General features: G+C 40.2%; 1 protein-coding gene across 1 annotated transcript in view; it reads left to right on the top strand.

The window, feature by feature from the left end:
• Window positions 1–13,036: 13,036 nt before the first annotated feature.
• Window positions 13,037–19,278, top strand: part of col27a1a (collagen, type XXVII, alpha 1a) — a 66,555-nt gene continuing 60,313 nt past the window's right edge. The window contains exons 1-2 of the mRNA XM_061060821.1: window positions 13,037–13,429; window positions 17,460–17,530. Of these exons, the coding sequence (XP_060916804.1) occupies window positions 13,377–13,429; window positions 17,460–17,530 (124 nt within the window). The 5' untranslated portion in view covers window positions 13,037–13,376. The remainder of the gene's footprint in view (window positions 13,430–17,459; window positions 17,531–19,278) is intronic.

Below are 19,278 nucleotides of genomic sequence, written 5' to 3' on the forward strand. Positions count from 1 at the left end.
CAGCCCATTTTTGCTGCTGCTGTCCTGGAGCATCTTCTTAAAGCTTTCCACATCATGAGCATGGTGATGCAGATTTTTTTTTCCATTCAAAGCGCTGCTTGCATGTTTGAAATTTGGGTTGTACGACTGCATTGGCAGGAGGTAGCTACAGAACTCCATCTTCTAGAAAATGTTTTTCATGATTGAATTCCTCAGTTAGCTTGTATTTGTTGATGATGCACGTGTGTGAGTGGGATAGAGCACAGGCATTTTGACCGTGTTTGTATTTGAGTTGTGCATATGAGACATTCTGTCTGTCATGGCGGCTCATCATGGCGACCGCCTCGACAAGACACGTCCCGTCACAACTATAAAATTATGGATTTCTCTGCATGGCTTTGATAACTGTTGGAAATATTTGAGGTAATGTAAGTACTCAACAACAAAAAATGCACGTTTAGGCCATTTTTTATTAATTTAGATATTTGAATGTAAACATTGTTTGTCATAAAATTCAACATATTGTACGTTTAACTGTCTACAGTTAAAACTTTATTGGAAGTCTGATTAGTTCACTGCACGCATGTGCTTTAAATCAGGGTAGAGTTAGTCAATTCACAGATACAAAACAAAGTACCAAGGGTGTAGGGTAATGATAATGTCACTATTTGTGGAAGTAATAGGTCATAAACCATGGTATAGATCAAATGTTGGCCTTGATAGTACTGTCCACATACCATTAAAGTCATAATGATTCATCCTCTGAGAACAGTGAAGTTGGTCACCAAATTTAAATTTAAATTCAATCCAATAGTCAATACATTTCACTAAAATCTGAGTTTAAACTTGGAGAACTACTGTTTGATGGAAAAAAGTTATTCACAAGGAGGTAGAGAATACTTTGTATGATTACTTCAAAGTTAGGAAAGTCCTTGATTTTTGTAAGCAAAAATGTGACTCAGAAAAGCTTTGAAGTGTCTGTCACTGTTGTAATTTTGTAAACCATGGTAAATGGAACTCTGACTAAACAGCTATACTATGCTCCTGTCAGACTGAAAAGTTGCAACTTTTCCAAGTTTCAACCTTTATTGCAGTAAGATGTATGCCAGAGTGCAAGAGAATAGAAAAGTAGTTTGGACTGAACTCAAAATACAGAAAACTTTAGAATTGCTGAATTTATGAGAATTTTGGGACCAAAAAATGAGGCAACATCCAAAGAAGGTTTAGAAACCCTGTACTACCCTTTTCACTAGACCATCAGTAAGAATATATAAAACTAAATAAACTCATGAATATTAAAAGCAAGCATCAGATTCTCTGATGAGAAATACCACAATGCACGTGACTAAAGTTCAACATCATGTAAACCGGTCTGATTCACACTCATCCTCGCTTTTCCGGTGGCCGACATAAATCTTCTAATGTGTCATTCACTGGATGAGAAAGTGGAAACCGGCTTTAAACTCACAAAGAAGACAATGTGAGGCAAGACTTTGGAAATGTGCAATAAAAGCAGTTAGTGATGTTATGGAACAAGCTCCTTTTTTTCTGTCCATGAGAGGCCATTATTCATACTGTGGTGTAATTATTTCCTAAATATTTTGATGATGTACTTCTCGCCTGGCTGTTTTAAAAAATGATCGTTTCCAGATTCTAACACTTATTAAAAGTAGTAGTAGTAAAACCACTCAACAGTGTTTTATAAGGAGGGAATAATGCATATTTAATTTCATGACTGCAGGCGCACACAAACAGTCTTTGTGTTTTTTTAAATCACAGTGTTTTCAGCTGCAACATCAATGATCTGACTGCTGTCATTATATTGTGATATCATGCTTTGGATGGTTAAGTCTTTGGGAATCTTGGAGTGAAAGAATAACTATAAACAACCCTCTACAAATGAGTGGAACAGTGGTGCCTTTAATCAACTAAACTACAGCATTTTGTAATTCTCCAATCCAAATTTGTTCGTTTCTTCTCACAGATGTCTTTGTGGGCACCTCGTGCAGAGCCTGGCCTCCACACCCAGCAGTTTTACCGTAGTTCTCACAGATTCTCTACATCCTAAATGTCAGATCCTGCTGTATCATTATCATTTACACACTCTCATATGAACTTGACTCTCATACATTCCTCTGGAAACATTAAAATGCTTCTAATTTTACTACAAAGGTTGTAGGTTGGAGGAATGTTGGCTTTTAAAAGAAAAAAAACAACAAACACTTTCGCTGTTGAAGGTCCTCAAGAAGAGTTAAAAGCAAAAGTATGAGCTGTGTGAAGGTGCATTTTAAGGGAAATGTGAGCAATATGTGTGCAGCCTGCAACATGCTAACAGTGATGCTAACAAGCTGATGTTTGGCTAGTTTATTTGCAAGGGTTTTACATTTTAGATTAGCATGTTAGCATGCTTACATTAGCTAATTAGCACTAATCACGAAAGTCAGCTTTATAGTCAAAACACTGACACTTTTAGTCCATTGTCTGACTTTATAATTAACCAAAAGGCCTCTCAAGCTAGTTGTTGTTAATATTTCCAACTTAGTCTAAAGATTCAAGGAAAAGAGCAAATAGTCAGCTGTGGTGTAAACAAGCTAAATCTGTTTAAACATTAAATGTGTTATCAGAGGATTTAAACAAATAAATGATGATGATTCATGCCAGAGGATAAAATAAAATAAAAATGACGTATTTTAAAGCAACACAGATTTACAGTACTTTGCATTGCCAGTCCCAGTAACTTCTGGATTTCATTCTCAGCATACTGCTCACAGGAGCCTGGACATTGTACTGGTTTATGGCAGCATACATTAAAAAAAAATGTCTGTGCTTAAATCTTAAATGTTTATTGGTGCAAGCCTTGTTCTTATGGTTACTGTTCTTTTGGAAAGCACTGTCCTCAAAGTAGGGAACGTTTTGGGAGTTAAAATAGTATTCCCCAAACTTTATCTAACCATGGTCCTGCAGCACTGAGTTCCTCCAAAGGCCATTTGACGATGGCACAGTCAGGGGATACAACATGTGGTGCCAATCCATCTTTTAGATATTTAGCTATACTTCAAGTGAATCAAGAAAACTTCATTTAATTCACACCTATTACAATTCATTAAAAAAAAAATGTCGACATTTCACTGTGAACAAAAATGCTGACCTGCTGAAACTTCAGAAATTCAGTTGGATGTCATTTTCGCTTGCAAATTAAATGCATTTAAAAAAAAATCCAAGTTCATCCCTAGAGCTCCACTGTGAGGCTACGTAATTCTACAGTATGAGTTTAAGAATGGAGCAGAAAGTGTAGTTCTCAGATTAGAAACTAAAAGAATTAAGGGGTAAGAGCAGCCATGGGTGCTTATTTATCCGGCAGAAATAAGCAACCAGTCTGATGGAAACATTACATTCCCCTCATCCTCCAGTCACCCCATATACTGTTTGATGGTTTAGGTCTTTCATACTTAAATACTCTGCAGGTAAGTATTGTCATTACTAGTATTTACGTTGGCTAAGGATCATTGGCAATGTGTGTTGGGTTAAACAATCGGTTAGAATAGTAGACAGTCTGGCACTAGGAGGAGAGTAGTGTGAAGGGTCCCTGTTAGTCTAAGCAGGCAATTTCTATAAAGCCTAGTAGAAAATGAGGTGCTGGTTCTATTGGTATTGTGTTTTCTTGGTGTTGATTATTTTAATTTTCTTTTCTTTTTTAAAGAAAATCAAAAGTCTGATCATCCCTGGAATAGAGGGATATCATGAGTGTTATTTCCAAAGTACATCACATGTAAGTGTTTGCTTTCCTATTATCTGTTTTTCAAATTATCAGTCAAACACAACAGGGTGATCTGGGTCACTGTTGACTTTGTTACCTGGGCTTTGCGTCCCGCCTCATCCAGTATATAATTGTTGTCCTGAAGCGGCGACATTCAGCACCTTGCTAACCTCTATGGGCTGAGATGGTTTTTTTTAATAGTAGCTTCCAGAGCAGCTGAATAAACACTAAACAAACGCTCTGATAAAGACACTGGGTCCAGGTACCAACATGCTTATGATTTCTTCAGTGGGAACAGCTCTGCACGAAAGATAAATGGACTTGCGTAGCATACAGGCTAACTATGGCTAACACTAACACTTGCCTATATTAATCAGAAATCACTTCACTAGCTCTCTGCTAGAAGCGCATTCACTGACCTGAAACAAATAGCCGCTAGATCCAAATACCGGGATCCAGTTTTTGTGGGTTGCATCTAATGTCCTTCCTTACTAAACTGAATGTTCGTTATGTAAACTCAAAAGCTCATTGTCTAGCTATCCTACTTGCTCACAGAGGTGAGACGGTTGTATAAAACTAAAGTTATACAGACATGACAACCACTTGCCACTGGTTATCTTTTTTCATTTAGAATAGATGGCTAATTTACTCATTGATAAAACTTGACCATGTATTAGCTGGTTCAGTGAGAGAGACTGATGAGGGATGACACATAGTTTTATTAGTAACCTGAAAGACTCTGGGCTTTTGAGGAATTAAATTATGTATTGTCAGCTGTTTTTCTCTTTCAGCTCCTCTTGGCTCACGTCTGTTGCTTTTATGTAAACTGATATGACTTTGCAATTATCGATCCGAAGGGAAAAAAATGATTTTTGTTTTACAAACTTGTCTAGTAAAGAGATCCCGAGACTTTTGTGAATACATCCCCCCCCCCCCCCCACTCTTACAAGAAATATCTACTTGTCCACTGAATGATGCTAACTTCAGCTCAGAAATGGCTTCAAAAAGTGTACAGTGTCAAACTCAAAACGCCACATTTACTTTAAACTCCTAAAATAAAGCATGTCATACATCACCCAAACCTACACAGTACTGTACCCTACCTTCTTAGAGCATGAAAAAAGTGTAATGACAAGTGAGCATCTTTTTGCATGCGAAAGAAAAAAAAAAAAGGTTTCCCATGTTTCTCTGGCTTTCTATGAAATCACTGCTGCTCACATGTTTTTTTTTATTTTTCAAAGTTACAATTTGGGGTCAGTTGGTTTAACTAGAGGTATGTTTTTGGGATGGGGTTAGGCTTCCTTAAAACTTTTTTAACTACAAGGAAGGAGGATCATGGGGCCAACATGATGGAGAACAAATGGGAAAAAGCAGAGAGCAAGGATTCTCTCATAAAGTACTTCAATGTATACCAGAGTCCCCTTCTAATAGGATTGATTAAAAAAAAAAATCAGTGCGGTCTTGGTTCAGACCACTGTGGGACATGTGGCATTGGCTTGGCTTGGCTCAAGTGCAGAATAAATAACAGTATCCTAAAAAAACAACCACACTCTGTAATAATATTTAATAATAGTTGAACAGTTATTAAAAGGTCCTTTGAAACACTTTTTTCTGTATATAGGTTGGAAAATCACATCAAGGTACAGTAGTTGGTTTAGAAAGGTTTCGTCCTGTAATAGCACCAACGTCTGGAATTAAGAAGCTGGAGAGATCTTTGGACCTATGATTGTATAACTACTTTCAATGTACATTATCAATTGTCAATCTGTCACTAACTTATATATCATAAATAAAACATGTCCTCTTTTATTTATGCTGTTTAAAATTAAAAAAAAAACTAGTTTCCCTTTCCATGAAGATAACAAAATGTCTTTCAGCATGAAAGGCCTCGTGCAGTGATCCAGCCCTTTAACTCGAGGAACGAACCTGGCCCGAGAAACACAGAATGACAAGCATTTTTCACTCGCTATTTCTGCTCTTTTACATCATATAAGCCTTCCTATTGCTTGCCAGAGGAAATGAAATGTTTATTATATCGCCCTGAGGGCTTTTGCAGAGAGAGTTTCGGGGGACTTAAAGAAAGGATAAGCTTTTCCTCTCTCCCCACCAAACTTGGCTTCCACTCGTGGCATATTAGAGGCAAGGAGGTAGAGGCAGGGTCACAGAAATAGCGAGAAAGAACCAGCATAAGGAATGAAAGAGTATGGAAGAGAGGGGGTGAAGGAGTAAAATTGATGGAAGTCAGAGCTATGCAACTAATAAACACAGAACCCAAATTAGCCCCTCCACTAAAAGAAGGAGATGTTTCAATATTCCTTTCCGATACTGATTCTGATACCATCATTTGCGAATTAAATTATACAGAATACAGATCCAATACCAGTGCAATACTTGTAGATAACAGGATTGTGTGATTGATATCATTTTGTATTGCATGGCTAAGAGAATGCCTCACAGAGAACTCAAATTATGTACAGTAATGAAGGAATGGAGAGAGAGAAAGGAAAGTTTTCTAATTCAGTGTTTTTACCACATTTTATTATCAAGTCGGTTTGTTTTAGAGACGATACCTCTGTGAGGAGTATAGTTTTAGTGAAAAACCTCATGAAGGACAAAGGATAGAGGGAATGCTATCATTCAGTGATTAGTGCTACAAACTTTGCTAACGTAAGCAGCAGATCGACTTGCACTTCCTTGGACCTACTGTGTCCAATGAGTTTCCAAGAACAACAGATTTTATTGTGACATTGTTTTTATCAGTTTTTTTTTTTTATCAAGACCCAGAGGTTTGTTTTGCTACAGGAAATCTAATCAGCACTAGACATGTAAAAAAATCTTCTCTGTAAATCTGTAATTTTCGATTGAGATGTCATTATCGGAAAGCCTTGTGCTTCAGGGTAGGAGCGGTACAGTAAGCCACATATTGCTGTGTAAGCACTCTATGCTCAAAGTAAGGTTCACTTTAATATGAAGAGGCATTCGGCTCGGCCATACTAATGGCAATGTGGGTTACGTCACGGGAAAAGGAGGTTATCTTGCTGGTGTGGACTGGACACAGGGTCATATGGCCCCACAACTCAGGTCCAGAGGGGGGAAAAAATCCTCCAATTTCCTGTGGCCACAGTGAGTCAAATAATATCCCCGTATCAGAACCATGTGAAGTGATTCCCAGTCACAGCCACTGTCCTAGGACAGTTTTGCTTTACATGGCGACAGCAAGTCACTCAGACAAATGTAGATAAAAAGATGTTGGCTCAAACATTACATTGACATATCATAGCCTTGATAAAAAGAAGTTGACATGGCCAATCCAGAAGTGCCTTAAACCTCCATTCGTTTTATGACCAGCAAGGTATCACTTAATGTATAACATCAGTAAAAATACCCCCAATTAGTTATCAACATTTAGTTTCAGGTGTCCTTTAGTAAAGCATGATGTCAGTTGTGTAAACTAGGTTATTTTGGGGGGTTGACTCATTTCTACCACATTGAACTCTGAATTAGAACTGATACCTAGCAATGCATGTCCACCCACACTTTTGGTCAAACATGGTCGCTTTTGGTTCCAAAACAAAAAACACGATATTACAGCCACAGCAATTTGTATCAAACTTAGGAAGCGGGTGTCCAGTTAGCATTGTCGTGGGAGTGAGTGATTGAGAGAGAGGAGTAGTGGAGCTGTCGAGAAATCCAAGTGAAAGGAACATTTGTTTGGCTTGATGCAAGGGAGTGACAACTTCCTGACAACTTCTGAATTGTGTCACGATGATGGAGACCGGAGAGCTGCAGAGTCATTCAACATAACCTTTTAATCTTTAGTACCCTTTTCTCTTAATTCTCGGATACCCCAGTTATGTGGAAAAAACAAACTTAAATATCGCAGGACTTCATTTTCTTTTCTTTCCATTTGGGCCCTGTAGAAAAAAAAGATGTGAGACCCTGATGGGGGGTAGGGTGAACCATCTCCAGGATGCAAAAACACTGAGCCTGGTGTAGGGCCTGGTTCCTTTGGGGGGAGTGGGTACAGCATCATAATGACCAAGCCAAATATTTGTCTAGTCCATATTCTGGGAGCATAATGAAGTCCTTTTACAGAGGGCATCATTGGAATCTGGACACTGATTTCATGCCAGAGAGAGCAGGTTTCACTCAGCCCTGCTGTTTCCACTTAGGCTACCCAGGTCTCTGGTGGCCTAATGCAAATTCAACACAGAGCCTTGTGTCCAGAATAAAAATGAATTAAGGCTCAGTTTGACAGATGATATGTACTGAATCGGAAATTGAAGTTTGATTTTTATCAGGCGATGAACTACACTCAGGTGGGATTTAAGTCTGAAGTGAATTGTATAAAAACTCTGGAATTTAAAGTAAGTGTTTCTGTATACTGTACATACTCTCAGCTCACAGTGTAAGGAGGGAGGAGCTTGAAAGGTGGAATTTCACAGCACTCAATCCTCCAATTTCTCACACACAGACACATCTAAGACCTTGCATACCTGTGAAATCACTTACAGTATGTATATACAGTACATCTTCTATGCTTATACACACACAGGTGTGGACTAACTTCCTACTGTGTTGCGCCTTTCTGATGGTGCCAAGTCGGTCCTGTGTCAATATTCTATCTGAATGCCAAAAAATGTGTTAGGAATGAAGCTATACTGCCCAGTACCCTCCTGCTACACATATTTCAAGATTCTTCTTCTGAAGGTTAACATGCCATATTTGCCACTTGGATGTATCACAACATCTGTCCTTAAAGTGGAATGGACTGCATAGAAAAAAAATTGGGTAAGGCGGTTGTTAAATCATTGGGTGACCCACCTTTTTTATTAACGTTTATTTTGACCCTTTCTTCACCCAAAAGAAAAACTTCAACTATGTATTTCAGAATTCTTTTTTTTTTTTAAGTGTCCGAATCATTGAAATCAATTCTAGTTTAATTGTAATTAAATCCAAAAGGCAACTGGACTTGGTTGAAGACGTTTGCACCTCTCATCCAGGAGGTTTTCTTAGTGATACCTGACTTTTGGAAAGAGCGAGATATTTGAATTTTCCTGCAAGTAGCATCTTAAGAGTCAGGCCTTTTTCTCAAAAGTTGGCAGAGAACAAAAACAGAGCTAAAAGGCTGAATATTGGAATTCAATTCACGTGGCATTGCATGACTTTAAATAAGTGACCCAAAGATATGTTGTTGTAATCACTCCTTGACTAGGGCTGGATAAAAATATCAATTCATTAATGCGTTGCAATTATTATTTTCCCAATTCAATATCGATTCAGGGAAATCCTGAGATCGACCATGTCAATAATAGTATGAAAAAAAATCTTCCCAACCCTCTGCTTTTTAGAACACGGTTTGAATGTTTTTTTTCTTCCAATAACAGTTCCTGTGCATCATGTAAAAACATTTCAACCAAACAAAATACAGTAAGAAAATGACAAACAATGCAAAAAATCAATCTAAAAACAGCACATAGTGGGGAACTCAACTCCATATCTCACACTTCCATGAAAAGAGGTCTGTGTGTTGTTGACACTTTCAATCCAGAGCAGCCAGGTCTGAGAGGCTGGCCCCCTAAAGAGCTTGTCTCCCCCAGCAGGTTATTCTGGTGTTATTATGAGAACTCAACATGCTCATTATGGTTGTGGCACCGCTTTCGGGGTGGCTGTCGACTCTTGTGTGCCAGCAATGGAAATGCTTGTGGTGAGGGAATGACAGGGAGAGAGAGGGATGGAAGAGAGCGGAGGAAACGGGGGAGAGATGGAGAGGATTTAGCAGACAATAGTGAACAAGACTGAGGAGGCGGCGCAGAGCAGGGTGTGACAGATAAAAGGGAAAAAGACAAAGAGATAGGAAAAAAAGAAGAAAGACCTCAACCAAAAGATCACAGGAGACGGGCGAGTAGTTTTTGACTGTTTCCCGCCTCCTTGTGCATCTTCAAACCATCCCCACTCAGGAAGGAGACACAACCAGCAACACAAACAAGAGGACAGAACCACCTGTGAACGGAAAAACACAAACCACAGACACACACTGCATGTGTATGAACAGTCTTTCTGTGTGCAGTGGAGCTGTGAGAGACAGCACTGTCTGCTTCAGCGTCACCACCTCCGTAACCTCTGCCACTGCCCAACGTGAAAACACACCTACACAGAGGTGACTGTCTTTACTAACTATTTATTTGTTGGGTGACATGAGGTGGTTTTATTTCCACATGTGCTCAAAAATACACCACTGTTTACTAGAATCTTTCTTTAGGGGGGGGGGTTGTACATTTTCAAAATTAGACAGAAAGTCTAAAATGTGGAATAAAATCTTTTATTTCTCTTTCCTGCAGTTGCTGCACTGGGTTGGTGTTCGACAAAGTGGTTAATGGCACTCTTCTGACAGAGCCTTTGTTAAAGATGTCCATAGCAGAATTTCAAAGATAAGACGTTTAGTATTTTATTATAGAGAATACTATACATCTTTGTCCACAGGGGTCGCCAAAAACAACACAAAATAAGTTTCCGAACAGTAGCTTTAAAGTCACCTGGAAACAATTCACCACATGCTACTTATATAAAACAGCACTGACATCCAGATAAATATAAACCATGAGAAACATGTGAACACCCAACCAAGCCCAGCACGAAATTTCCCTAGCTTTTAGTCCTCAAAACACTGTATTGGCTGTTTGTGCGTATGTACAGTACACATCTCACTGTAAACACTGATATCCAAACAGCCTGTGTTGCTGTTTCTCTTGCCGTGCATCAAAGAGCAGTCTTGTGTCCTCACCAGGCCCAGGCTGCAATTTAGGCTCAAGGCGTGGCTCGGCACCCATCGGGCTGTGTCCGCCCTGCGCACCAGTAATGACCCCTTCCCTATGGGGAGCGTTTGATCTGGGCTGCGTGTGTGCTTCAGCAGGGCCTATTTCTGGAGCGTGGGGGGGATAAAGGGAGCTTTCAGACTTGGTGCCAATGACCATAATTAAGTAGCTTTAAGGGGTGGCAGTGAGCGCGCAAGCAGGAGCAGAGTTTGTAATTTGGATGCAGGGGGCAGAGTCGCTGTGGCTCATTGGGAGCACATGGGAGGGTCGGGTGGCACTGAACGCTGAAACACAAGGGACGGAGTATGTGAAGGGGATTGTAAAGAGGATGTTAATGACTCGCAACCATTAGCACCCACCCCTGAGGGCTGGCTGACCGGCAGCCCCAGGGTGCATTGCAGAAAGATCAACCTAACTGACACACGCACTCGGTCCCACCCTAACAAAGTGTCATTCAAGTCGACCTTTCGGGGCTTCAGGCCTTTGGCCGGTCAGCTCAAAGCCCACTGTTAATGGACCCCAGTCACTAAGATCCTTATTCTGAGGCCTCCTAAGCTTCTGTGAGTTCACTGAAGTCGCTGTGTGCTGTATTCATGCGATCAAGCAGTTTTCTGTGATACATATTCATAGAATGGTAGACTATATTCATTTAGACGTGTCTACTGCGGTTTCAGTCGGTGTTTGTCTGATAAGATCCCTCTATTTCTGAATCAACAACTTCAGATTGACTTAATAACAATTTAAGCAAAATTGCTGGAATTAGCTGCTCTTATTTGGAGAGTTATTTAAGAGATGATGGGCTGAGGCCCAAGCAGGTATGTGCATGTGCTTATCTTATTTACACTTGCACAGAACTCCAGGAAACTGTCCTGAAATTTCTAGGGTGAGCTGCGTGTACGAATGGCAAACAGTGACATTTTTCACTCCGACTTTACCCCAAGAACATTTTCTGCGTGAGATCGTGGTAAACTGATGTGAGAAAGCAGCAGAAAAGATACAGGAAACGTCACCGCCAGCGAGCGGGGAGGAGTGGTGGCTATTACATCGTGCCACCGGCGCACTACCACAGAGTGTTTGCACACGACCGGTGCGATCTACATGCATGTGATGATAATGTGTCATTATGTTTTCTGTTCACCAGGATGTTCTTCTCTGCTCTTTTGTTAGCATTATGAATGTGTCAAACTACACACCTGAAATGTTCTAGAAATGTTCACGAGTGCATACGTTGATCGGCATAAGAAAAGCCAAAGGGTCTAAGTTTAACTGAAGTGGGAACTGTTTTACTGTGTATTCATTTGACCTTTATAGAATATGTCCTCCCAAATTAAAAAGATGTATAAATAGAAATACATTTGTTCTCACTTATGACTTAATTTTATGTAATTTCTTTTGAGACTTTGAGTTTTTTGTGTGCCTCTGACCCACTTTGAACAGAAAGGTCTTTGTAGCATTTGATTCAACCTCAATATGGACAGAACAGAACCACAACAGACCTCTCTGTGAGAACTTTTTCATCCGAGCGACATAAAAGCCAAAGCGATGTTTCCTATTTTAAACTGTTGCCTTTTCTCACTCGGCACTTATTTTGAACGAACACAAATTGTATTTATCACCCTGTTAAGCACACACATCATTTAACATCTCAAACAGATGTCAGGGGGTAATTACTGGCTCCTGTGGCTGAGCAGTGGTCTTAGGTGGGCCTTAACCTGCAGCAGGCCGTGACCCCTCTTACCGTAATGGGAGCTGATCCAGGTGCTGCTCCGTCTCCATTAACACTTCTCTAACACAACGGGGCGACTGGTGTCACTGCTGACATCTCACACAGGAAATGTTGCAAAATATCTGAACAGTTTTGCAATGTTTAAACTTTCTAAATCTTTTACATATTTGTTGTTCTTATCTGCATTATTCTATGTTTTAATCTTGATACTTGTCTGCTATTGTCTGCATTATTTTCGGTCTTGTCTTTTTACACAGATTTGACCATGTGTTTTTCTCATCAAATATTCTATCTGTTCATTGAAAGTTGTTGTTCAGTCATATTGGGGACAAGAGTGGACATTCTGTGCAACCCATCAGTTTCATGCTCTGCATTGGAACTATGCTGGATTGCATCGTCCCTTTCAAATAAATGAATTCATTATCGTACAAAGAAGTTGCTTGAATTTCTTTTTATTGGTTTGCAATCACCCAAAATATTCCTAACATTGATTGGATAATATTTTGGATACACACAAACGAGAGTCTCTGGTGTAGGCGTCCCAGTTTTGCACATTCAGCCTGCCCACTCTGCCTCACCGTGCTTCATTCAGATGGTTTACCGGCTCATGGGCCTTTGGGTTGGATCCATGTGGCCAACCCCCCTGGAGAAAGGCGTGTAGTTGCTCCATGCAACCGCTGGGTTTGTAACTTGACACCTGGCCGTGCGGTGCATTTGCCATCGCTTTACCCACAGAAAGCCTATTTAAAACGGAAAGGGATGAGTCCAGCGCTCCTGACTCCGTAACCCCCCTCCAAAAAGGAACCTCAGCTTTCTGTCCGGGCTGCGCGTCCCTCACTCTGGATCGGCATAAATGAATGAAACACAGGGGAATATCGACAGACAACCGCACAGGAAAACTCTCTGTCACAGCAGCAGTCTGCCAGGAGGATTTTATGTCGGGCTTGACAAGCAAATCAACATGAGTTTTCCCCTCTGGAACTTCATCTCAAGCTTGTCAAATGTGTAAAACGGCGACCGGTGTCGTCTGCCCCCCTTACGAAGGAGTCACGCTGTGATTAACGGTCAGGTTTTTGACTGCCAGGACAAATGAATACAAATGAATTTAGGCACCCGAAGGAGAGATTGCAGAACCTCTCATCTAGACACAAAGTAAGTTACTTTTATTTTATTTTTTATTTGAGTGTTTCTCAAAACGAGAGAGGATGTAGAAAAGGCTGAGGTGAGAGCGGTCACTGTAGTCACAATTCACGGAGCTGCGTGCGTCCATGTGAGTACCTGTGATGTGCCGGCTGGCTGTGATCCAGCTCTCCATGCAGGAGTGCTGTTCACCTGGGAAGAGGCTCTGTATGGGGTCTGTTTGGATCAAGGGGGGTCATTTATCATTTGGCTGACTTAAAAAAAAATGTTTTGCCAAATGTTTATTCCCCCATTTCATTTTGATTTGTATCCGGACAAAAACATCGAGTAAGTTAATTCGAAAAGAATTCCTGAAAACGTCATTTAAAGCTTTTTCTTTGTTGGTACTTTTACGCAAAAATACAGTTACAAGTTATTAAGTTAGTTTGCGTTTTATCTCAAATATACAGCTGGTGCATGCAGGTACAATGCAATATTGTGTTTACTGTGACTCATCAAAACAGGCATTTATAGAGACCTACAAAGTTTCATAAGAGGCTAATCAGCATCCACTGCAGCCTTTGGCTAGATTTTGTGAGGATGCTTTCCATGTTTCCTCCTTTACGCACAGCCACATTTACGCACCACGGTGAAAATGAGTTTTTTGTGTGTGTGTAAGTAAACCAGTTTCCAACATCCAGGAAATGTTATTAAAGCTAAATCTCTTACATAACTTATTGCAATAGTTTCCTCGAGAGCTTCCACTTCGAAATGTATTTATAAAAACATCTGTTGCTGACACAAGTTTTACCGCTCTGTGACATACACTGCAGATGTTTTCTGCATGTGTTTACTGCATACATTTTCACAGACAGTGAAAAACACATCGGGCTATTAAATGGACCGAAATATTTGATCTCGACTTCGCTGCAGTGTTGATGTTTTCAGGGACGTCTCTGCAGCTGCCAGCTGTTAAAAGGTCATGCATTCATTCAATCTATTCAGTCATTTAAGTTAAACTATTTATCCTGAAGGAAATCTGGATGCATTTAAACAATGCAAATGTCCTTTTTTTTTCTTTCGATAACTATTTGGTTTATTGTGCAGTAAACACCTGGTTTTGTGAATGGATGAGTGGGTGATGCAGCAGTTAAACTTCGGAGCTTCGACGCACCGGCACCAAGTTTCTCCTTCTAAGGATTTATGTTAAAACATGCCACGATTTTATGAAGAATAGTTAAAAAAAAGACTTTATACAAATGGAATAGAAGCTATGTTACAGCAATGCATAATACGTTTTCCATATGAAATGTGTTAGAGCTGCGATACGGCAACGACAGTGTGCCTGTGAGGTGTTGGACGTGCAGCAGCATTCCCCACATGTCCACATGGCGTCGCTCTTTATGTCTCACTCCTGGCTTTTCACTTGTAATTAAACTTTGGCAATAAATATTTTCATTTCTATTTTGCCTCTCCTAAAAAGGACTTTAGAGTTACTATTAAAAAATATATAAACAGCCACACAGAAACTTTCACAATCTAAAATGTTTGCTCTAACTAGTTTAATTAATGGCTAAATAGCTGGATGTCAGAACGAGTCACAGAATTGTATTTTGTTTTATATCTGCACTCCAGTGTATTGATAGTTGCAGGGAGATGTAAAAAAAAGTCAGGTTATTTCATGAACTGGACAGAAAAGGAGAGTATTTTGACAGCAGAGAGAACAATTGGTGGACATGCAACTGTTCTAATGACATGTCAGCTCCTCATCAGCCTCTGTTAGTGTCAGCTAATGCAGTGGAATTTTCCTCTATGTGTGCAGGTTGTAGTTAAGATCAGGATCAGCCTTGGGAAATCCTTTAAGGAAATCATTGAGAAGACTAACCTTGTGAAAAGAAACGGAAACAGTACTGGCTTCTTAGAGTTTTTTTTTTTTGTCAACCTTTGACTGGTTAAGCTTGCCTATACAGACGGGCCGCTGTTTGAGTGTGTGGGGAGGAGCGGGGGGAGGGTTGGTTTTGGCGGGTCGAGAGGTTAGAATGAGAGTTTAGCAATAAAGAAAAGACGCAAAGACATTTCAGCAGAGACCGAGCTAGAAATATGAGACAAACCTGACACTTTTCATGTATAGATTTCTCCTGCAGATTATAAAATGTGGCACCAGATTTCTTTGACTGCCAATCATAAGCAGAGTAAGATGTTATCAGCCACACAGAGCTGCTTTCTTCCCTCTGCTGTCGATGAAATGTGAGTTTGGTGGCTCACTGCCCAACATATAGGTTAGACTGTCTGGTTTGGTGGATGACTCAAGAAGAGGTATTGTTCATCCGGCTTTTTTTTTTGTCCACTCAGCTTGGCCAAACCTCCCTCAGGCATTCATGTCAGAGCTCGCTGTTGCAATACGAAAACCACACCAGACTGGGTCAGTGCCAGAACGTCAGCTTTATTGATTTAAATACTCACTCTGCAAACATCATGCATATATGCTTCACAGAAGAAGAATCACTACACCTCAAAAGCAGTGAAGATCTCAACAACCTACTGAGGACTTTTGATGTGAACATCCGGATAAAACAAGCACAGTTGCCTAGGAAACTTGTTCTGGTTTGCGCGGATGTAAACAGCCTGAGGGACAGAATGAGAGTCATTAAAAAAATCTTGGCATTCATGACTCAGTTTCAGAAAGCAGATCCCACCTCAGCTGATAAGACGATGAATGAGAATGTAACCAGCTGTTAGTTTGTTACAGACAGACACACACACACACACAAACATTGCCACACACACTTAAACAAAGCATCCTGGGAAACCACAAGCAGCTGATTGTGGAGTTGATTGTAATGAAGCTTTATAGCAACTCAGAACTGAGGGGCAGAGGCAGACACCAAAATAACACGATCACACACGTAGATACTGTTTGTACACACACATCCTGATTACTATCAAACAGACTTGTGGGCGAAGCAGCCAATGGTATGTGGGGAAATATGAAAAAGAAGAAGAGACAGACACTTTTTGCCTGTTAAAGTGCAGGTAAACAAGTTTCTGTAACGTCTTTCCCACATTTTTGCATTTGGAGCTGTCGGCCCACGACCCCCTCAAACGTCTGCCTCCTCCACTTTGCCACAGCTGCTATACACATTTCCTCCTCCGATCTGTGTGTGTGACCATGTACGTCTGGATGACCTCCAGCTGTAAACAGTGGCTGCTCTGCCTGTCACCAGATCCCGGTCCCCCGCTGAGCTCGCAGTCCACATGCCAATCAGTCACTTACCTCTGCGACACACCTGGATGTGGTGAAGGAGGCAGCAAGTGTGTGTGTGTGTGTGTGTGTGTGTGTGTGTGTGTGTGTGTGTGTGTGTGTGTGTGTGTGTGTGTGTGTGTGTGTGTGTGTGTGTGTGTGTGTGTGTGTGTGTGTGTGTGTGTGTGTGTGTGTGTGTGTGTGTGTGGCTGTACACATGTTGGTTTTGGGCGGCGTGTTGACGGATAGGTCTACTGTAGTATTTCAGTCTTACAAAACCACAACTTGAAGCTGTCTGCTTGTGTGTGTTTTGGAGAGGAGCACTTGCTGAGTTGTAAGTGCTTTAGCAGAATCATTTTCCCATTTGTTATTCACGGGGTATCACAAGCTCAAATTCAAAGCATATGGGTTTATTTGTATTAGGTGCAATGCGAAAACTAAAACTATGGACAATCAATCCTGTTTTTGTACAACTGTTATTTATGGATAAAAGCCCTTAACTAATGATTTATTAACCTTTAGTCCTAAATACTTGATGGGTCATTGTAAAGTGAGTAACCAGTGAACTTGATTAATTGATTAATTAATTGAACTTGTTAAAAACTAGCCAATAGCATTGATACAAACCTGGAAATTCCCTCCTATTAACAGCTTTCCATAATAAAGCTGTTAATAAAAACTTATGAACAGTTTTTTAAAGGGTTCCTCATAACCATTATTTTTGCAATTAAAAGGTATATAATACATATATGTATAATTATACAATGTCAAGAACCTGTACTGTATTACCTCTTTCTAACCTTCTCTCTTCTTCTCCCTCAGGAGAGCCCTATTGCTCTGTACAGTTTTATATTGTACGTGTTACCTGGGACTTACACAAGTACACTCTGAAGGTAAGACTTCTCTCACCTCTTTCTTCCTCACTGAAATTGAACATGTTTAAATAAAACCTGTGAAACTTACCACAGCACTGGGAGGGGTATTTATGAGTTATTCTTTTGCCTGTTTGGTCATTGCCTGAGCACGTAAACACATTGCTATGAGAATTGGGCCAGCCGTTGCCATGACGACAGGTGTTGAGAAAGCAGCTGAGTGAGCTAGGGAGTGATTCAAATTGTAGATCCAAGGCTAACCAGAAAATGTACTCTCAAAACAATGCTCTGAGTGATGAACCTACAGAACATTAACACCTCAAACTGCACTTTTCAAAATTATAGAGCTTTGTGGGTTAGGCTTATTATTTACCTGTCTGACCCGCTCTTTTACTGTCTCAGTTCACTCTCACTGCTCTAACAGTGTCATTTTTCACAGCAGTTAACAGCTGTTTTTCAGTCAAGGAGCTCCAAAAAGCACATAAAGACAAGCTGCCAATTACCAAAAAGAAGACAGACAAAGATTGTGACTAGCCAGCAAAAAAAGCCAAAATACCCTTAGTAAGTTGGTAGAGACCAAACACTGAGCAAATCTGACCTAACTCTTGGGGATTGAGTTGCGTTTTGGTAATGCAGGCGCCAGGTTTTGACAAGGAAACAGAGTGTGAACTAAAAAAGACGATGCTGCAATGCTTTGATACTTTTCCAACGTCCACCATTAGTCCAACAGGAAGTATTGTGAGCTCCAGTACTTTTAGCCCGATCTGATTACCCAGTTAAGGTACAGTAGAAGTCAAAAGATCAATCTGGCAAATTAGCTGCTTCAGTTATGACCAAATGCTATCTTAAGATTGCCTTGTGGTGTGCAAACTTAATAATCAAACATAATAACAATTCTGTTTGGGAAAATGGTCAGTTTTTCACAGTAGGGGTTAAGTTAAATACCTACCACCACAGTGTTCCCGGCTTGAATCTGACCAGAAACCTTTTTTGTCTTAGGTTAATTCCAAATCTCTTCCTACTTTGTATTTCCCCTTTTTTTCCAAATAAAGGTAAAATATCAAAAAAATATACTCACCAGCAGATGTAAAATTGAATAAAACACAATTTATTACACGTTTTGTCCCTCATTAGAGTGATACAATCATAAATCAGGATTTAAAAGTGTGGGAATTCATGGGATGTATTGCTGTTGGGACACTTTTTCCGCTTAGACTTATCTTAAATGGCTCACTGTAGACTAACTTGGCCAGCCAAAGAGAAATCCTTGAGTGAGTTTCAAACGAATCAAGTGACTTCATCCTCTACAAGGGATAACATTTCAGAGAGTGAAGCTTTGGACTTTCTCTCTTTCCTACTTCAGTGATTTGGCACAGAGAAAGGCTCTGAACTACAGCCATGTGTTGAACACAAATTCATCGGTGTGTATTCACATCCATACAGTGTGCTGTGTATCTAAAACCACATGGTTAATGTATGCACCAGTAATAATACAAGTGGTATTTAAATAAGGTAGTTTGGAGACAGGAGTCTATGCACAGAACAGATACATGTAATGCAGCTCCTGCCTCACTGCCAAGTCCTGAAGTCCTTTACAGCAGAGGAGACCACACAGAGAGAAGACTCACCCTATGGATGGGTATATGCACTCTATACCCCATGGTGGTCTTGTTTCCTCTGACTTTTTTTTATAAAGCCCAAATGTTTTTAGAGTCTTACATCCCTATAGTGAGCACAAAAAGTCCTTAAAGAACTGCCTGTATAGGAGA

Source organism: Labrus mixtus, chromosome 17 (genome assembly GCF_963584025.1).
Source record: "Labrus mixtus chromosome 17, fLabMix1.1, whole genome shotgun sequence".
NCBI classification, from domain to species: domain Eukaryota; kingdom Metazoa; phylum Chordata; class Actinopteri; order Labriformes; family Labridae; genus Labrus; species Labrus mixtus.